Below are 5,570 nucleotides of genomic sequence, written 5' to 3'. Positions count from 1 at the left end.
ACCTGGAAGTGTCTCTGTGTCTCTGTATTTACCTGGAAGTGTCTCTGTGTCTATTTGAAACTTTTGTAAAAGAGACTTTTAATCTCAATGAGTTTTTTATCCTGGTTAAATAAAGGTTTAAATGAATGAATGAAAGTTCCCAGCCAGTAGGACTCCTCGGCTGAAAAAGAGACGGAGCAGGGACCCCTTACTATATATATCTTATAAAATTAAATTAAATATTAAACTGGGCCTATAATAACATGTAGGGCGGCCTATAGCCTTTATACAAAGCTTTTTATGATGCATACAATACCAAGCTAATTGAAATAATCATTGTTTATTTATTCATACATTTATACATCATGTTTTAATGTTAAAACGTGGCACAGTGAATCCTAACTTACAGCTAGTAAGCCTATCATCAATGCTGTGAATGCAAATTAAAAAAAAGATTTATCTTTTCAAATAACATGTTGGATTCACGATAATGTATATTTTTGACATGTGTGTGTATATTTACCTTATGGTCTCCCATGCAGACATTAGGACCCACTGTGTTGTAAATGACTTTCTTTTCTCCGTCATCTCCCTGAAAAGAAGAATTCACTTTATTAAGGAAATAAAATGAGGCCTTCAACGTTAAAGCTCATGTCCGTAACTTCTTTTAATTAAATAAAGGAATCCGTTTTGAGTGATTTGAGTCTGTCATTGTTATCAGCGGCGGAGTGGGACTAAATAAGTCTACAGGGCTATTTAGTAGACCACCGGCCCCCTGGGGGGCGGGGGGGCGATAATATAATGTTAATTTAGGTTTTATCGCACATGATTGCATTAAAGAGCCTTTTCCAATAGATGTAAAAGCAATTATGTGGTGTCACGAACATTTGGAGTAACTTGTTATAAAATTGCAAAAAATGCCTGTTGTTATTTGAATGAATCTATTATTCTTATCAAACCATGTAAAACTGTCTAAAAATGGATTTGTACAAAGTCCCAAAATTAACTGTTCCCTGAAACCCTCAATGAGCCAGGATCTCGTGTATTCAACTGTAAATAAATATTTAAAAAAAAAATAATCCTGGCACTGGTCACTTCATAGGCTCAGATATGATCTTCATTCATAAAATGTAAAGATTTTCTTTTAAATGGAAGAAGAGACTCACACACACTGTGTTAACGTTGCCGATAGACTGCAGACGTTACAAAGACAAAAAAAGGTGTTTGATGGCTTTACGTCATAGGACGATTTAAAGTAGTCAACGCTTCATTTGGACAGAAAATACCAGCTAATAACACAACCTTCGGTTAGCTTTCAAGATAAATGACACTAAACTCTCGAGCTATGTGAGAATGTAAATAACGTTGAAAGGTCCACCAGAAACCTCGCTTCAAACCTCAAATTAACCCTAAAATACGAAAGTCACCCTTTAAAAGCTATAGAATATATCCTGCACTTAGTGTGTAAGTGCAAAGACAGCTGACATGCAGACAGTTTTTAATTTCAGCTTTCAACTAGAGCCCGGTCAAAACGTGCCTGTGTGGCCTCGCGTGTTGCAGCTTTTTTCAGAACCATTACACCCCAAAATAACTTTAACTAGCGTTTTCACTCCCACCTCATTTGGTCCGAACCAAAATTGCAGGTGAGAAAGGTGTCTCAAAAGACCAAATTTTGCCAACAAATATGCCCAACCGGACAAGTAACACAAAACCAACCTTAACGTTGAACCCTGCTGCGTAGCATATCATGCTACGCAGCAGGGTTCAACGTTAAGCAGGTCCGGTCTCTCCACGTATCTACAGACGTAGCCACTGTGTTGATTTAATGCAGAAGCACACACCAAGCTTAAGATCTGGCTACACCACAGATGCATTCTGGGATAGGAGGGAAAAGAAACCTCAGGGTTGACCAATGACAATCTTCTTGAGCGGCGCTTAGCAATCGGACGCAGCGACAGCGGCTCTGCTAAATAGTCTCGAGAAGGTCCAACGTTTGCATTCCGAATTTTAACCAATATTAACTGAAGATAACTGTTGACACAATACAGTTTTTAATTTCAGTTTTCAGCTAGTGCCGTTCAAAACGTGCCTGTGTGGCCTCCTGTGTTGCTGCTTGCAGCTTTTTTCAGAACCACTGCACCCCAAAATAACTTCAACTAGCGTTTTCACACCTTCCTCATTTGGTCCGAACCAAAAATTCCAGGTGAGAAAGGTAAGGTGCCTCGGACCACGGTCCGGATCAAAAGACCAAATTTTGAACCCTGATCGTGGCACTGACTGACCCTGTGGATGAATTCGTGGGCGCTGTATGACATGAGGATCCGGTCACACCAGGCAGGACAGCGAGTGTTCATGTACTGGACCGGTTTAGTGTAGTCTTCACTGTAGGGGTAGCTGAGAGGAAGAGAGGGAAGAAAGGATTTAAACATCACAACAGCGGGAGGAGTTAAAAGGCTATGTTCACACTTGGCGTCTTTTTTGACAAGAAAGAGTTGACTAGGAAGATTTTGTAGTAAAGAAAAAAGAGCCGAGCGCATCTTTTGTTGCTAAAACAACAGCTGCTGCTGCAGTATCCCAGAGCGCTTCATGGAGAGGTGCCAACGTTAGATAAAACGAAGTGGTGGAGCGAGCTAGGGAAGGAACAGAGATAGAGGAGAGAGAGAGAGGAGAGAGAGAGAGAGAGAGGAGGGAGAGAGCGAGAGAAGAGAAGAGACGAGAGAGAGACGAGAGAGAGGAGATGAGAGAGGAGGAGAGAGGAGAGGAAGGAGAGAGAGAGAAAGAGAGGGGTGCTAATGCTAGATGAAACAAAGGGGTGGAGTGAGCTAGAGAAAGAACAGAGAGAGAGAGAGAGAGAGAGAGAGAGAGCGAGGGAGAGAGAGAGAAAGAGGGGTGCTAATGCTAGATGAAACAAAGTGGGGGTGAGCTAGAGAAAGAAAAGAGGAGAGAAGTGAGAGGGAGAGGAGAAGAGAGAGAGACAGAGAGAGAGAGAGAGAGAGAGGGAGAGAGACAGAGAGAGAGAGGAGAGGGAGAGAGAGAGAGGAGAGAGAGAAAGAGAGGGGTGCTAATGCTAGAAAAACAAAGTGATGGAGTGAGCTAGAGAAAGAACAGAGAGGGGAGAGAGGGAGAGAGAGAGAGAGAGAGAGAGAGAGAGAGAGAGAGAGAGACTCCATTTTTCTTGTTGTTATGGAAATGACAGGTCCGGCTACTCCGCTTGTTATTGGTCGGCTTAACGTAGGACGTCAAAAAGACGCCCTGAGAAAGTCGTCAGTGGCGTTTAAAAAAAGAGTTTGTGACAGAATTATAATGTAAAACAGACGCTGGCAGCTTAATAAAAGACGTGAAGTGTGAACATAGCCTTACACGTTACGTGTGCAGCTTTCAGCTTAGTTACCTGGGGGGAAACCTGATTTCCTCTTCCCTGATGACATCGTGAAAGGCTGCGACTTCTTTGTCAAACTTCAAAAGCTGAGGGAGAGAGGCCGTTACTGATTAGCATTCAATCTCAACACAAGCGTGAAGTGAGTGAGTCCAAGGTGTAAAGCCAGTTAAATGTCAAAGTTATCACACTTTTTGTTTACCCCCCCCTAGCTTCTGTATTTAACATCCTGTCATTCACAGAACTGTATTTCCGCTGATAGGGTCTTATCTAAAAATCTGTGAAGACATGTCAGATTGTTGCCAAGCAGCCTTTTTGTGTAATAGATAAAAGTCACAACACAGAGGTTTGTCTGATGGGATGTAGTGTGGGTGAAAGGTGGTTCTCACCGCCCTGCCGTTGTCCTCTCTGAAAACCGCCTGGTGCAGGTACGCAAACAGCTTCTCCTCGATGTGGAGCAGCACCTGCAGAGCAAGTGAAAGCAGCATTGTAAATAAAATGTCCGTTGTCTTAGCCAAACGGGTTAAATCAGCTGTTAGTCTCGCGTTGTCGGCTCTATCTCCACAGCGCTGTGGAGTAAAGCGTGATTCATGTTGGCTGTAGCCTACGTGAGTGGCCTGAAGTTTTACTTGTACGTTGGTGTGTGGGTTGATCTTTTAAGAGGATAGCAGAGCCGGCGAGTGTGTGTGTGTGTGGGGGGGGGGGGGGGATAGTTAGAGAATGTCGGTAAATAGTTAAGACGCGAGCAGCGACTCTAGAGTCATAGAGAGAGTAACAAAGTGTCCCCCTTCTTTCTGACCATGGTGGGACGTCTGCAGCAGGACAAGTTAACCCTCTCCTAGATTTCATGTTGTTTATGGAGGAGGAGAACCAGGAAATGAGTCGGGGGGGGGGGGGGGGGGTGGTGGGGGGGGGGGGGGGGGTTGCAACGCTACCGAGCCACGGCCAAGTGACGCATGTTACATTTTTTGAGAGATGCACGTCATGCTACGCAGTAGGGCCATCGTTTCTCCACGTTTCTACGTACGTAGCCACTGTGTTGATTTAATGCAGGAGCACACACCAGGCTGAAGATCTGGCTACACCACAGATGCATTCTGGGATAGGAGAAAAAAAAAAACTCTGGGTTGACCAATGACAATCTTCTTGGAAAGCGATAAGCAATCGGACGCAGCAACAGTGGCTCTGCTAAATAGTTTCGAGAAGGTGGAACATTTGCATCCCAAAAGAAACCTGGCACATACAACATTAAATGAAGTTAACTGTTGACACATGAAAGTAACGTGAACTATTTAAGCTTATGCACGGTTACACCTCATTATCTCTTACTAGTGTATCTCCGTGTGTACTTTGTCCACAGCGATGCCACCAATCCCCGTTAGAGATGTAACGCCCTAAACATGTTCTCATTAAATCTTTACAAGCATTCCCCGAAAGAACCAAGCAGGTCTGTCTTGTAGGTCAAAATTTTCTCCGTAACCTGACATTTTCAGTGTGTAGCTCGCTAGCTAAAAGTTTGTTGTCGTTTCCTGAAGCTAAGGGATTTTGAGAATGGCGACACCCAGAGAGCGGACATCCTGCATGTAACTTACACACAGGATGTTCAGCTTTGTCCAGGAAATGTACTTCCGTTGATCCAGACTAGCGTACATTAATTCAAGAAGACTGGGATCAGGGTTTTTGAGGATTTGTGAGGATTAGACTCTGACAAGTAAAGGACCTGTAATGCTGTGATATGCTGCAGGTTACAGGTAACAATTTGAATAATCTTGATTCAATAACAGAGCAGCAACGATTAAACGGCCCCATAACGTTCCAGTTAGAGCTTTACAATCATTCCCCAGAAAGAACCAAACAGCTTTTTAGCGTGTAGCTTGCTAGCGTGAAGGTTGTTGTTGTTGTTGTTTACCATAACGAAGGGATTTTTAAGAACAGCAACACACAGAGAGCTGGGAAATGAGGAATAAAGTCTGACGTTTGGTGCACGGACTTCAGACTAAATCCTGGGAATGAACGTCCGTTGCTCCAGACTTCTCACCTGGTGGTCGTGGTCTTTTTCTTCGCAGATGATCTTCTTCACTTCGTCACTGCTGTCCTTCTTCACCGTCTGCACGTCTGCTGAAGTGGACAGATGCTGCTCACAGAGACACAAACACGAGACAGGGAATATAAAGAAGTTTCCATCCACTCGTCAACTGAATTATCTGAAGTTTGG

General features: G+C 43.6%; 1 protein-coding gene and 1 long non-coding RNA gene across 2 annotated transcripts in view; one reads left to right on the top strand and one right to left on the bottom strand.

Moving 5' to 3' along the window:
• LOC116689724 (uncharacterized) overlaps nucleotides 1-2,496 on the top strand; it is a 12,070-nt gene extending 9,574 nt beyond the window's left edge. Inside the window, exon 4 of the long non-coding RNA XR_004332079.1 lies at nucleotides 2,426-2,496. This is a non-coding gene — a long non-coding RNA (uncharacterized LOC116689724). The remainder of the gene's footprint in view (nucleotides 1-2,425) is intronic.
• The window catches only part of inpp5l (inositol polyphosphate-5-phosphatase L), a gene marked incomplete in the record, with an annotated part of 67,508 nt that overhangs the window by 13,920 nt on the left and 48,018 nt on the right, over nucleotides 1-5,570 (bottom strand). The window contains 5 exon segments of the mRNA XM_032516332.1: nucleotides 503-571; nucleotides 2,262-2,373; nucleotides 3,371-3,444; nucleotides 3,745-3,819; nucleotides 5,394-5,489. Coding sequence (XP_032372223.1) covers nucleotides 503-571; nucleotides 2,262-2,373; nucleotides 3,371-3,444; nucleotides 3,745-3,819; nucleotides 5,394-5,489 — 426 coding nt within the window.

Source organism: Etheostoma spectabile, chromosome 5, assembly GCF_008692095.1.
Source record: "Etheostoma spectabile isolate EspeVRDwgs_2016 chromosome 5, UIUC_Espe_1.0, whole genome shotgun sequence".
NCBI lineage: Eukaryota > Metazoa > Chordata > Actinopteri > Perciformes > Percidae > Etheostoma > Etheostoma spectabile.
This window is presented reverse-complemented; position numbering and strand designations above follow the sequence as displayed.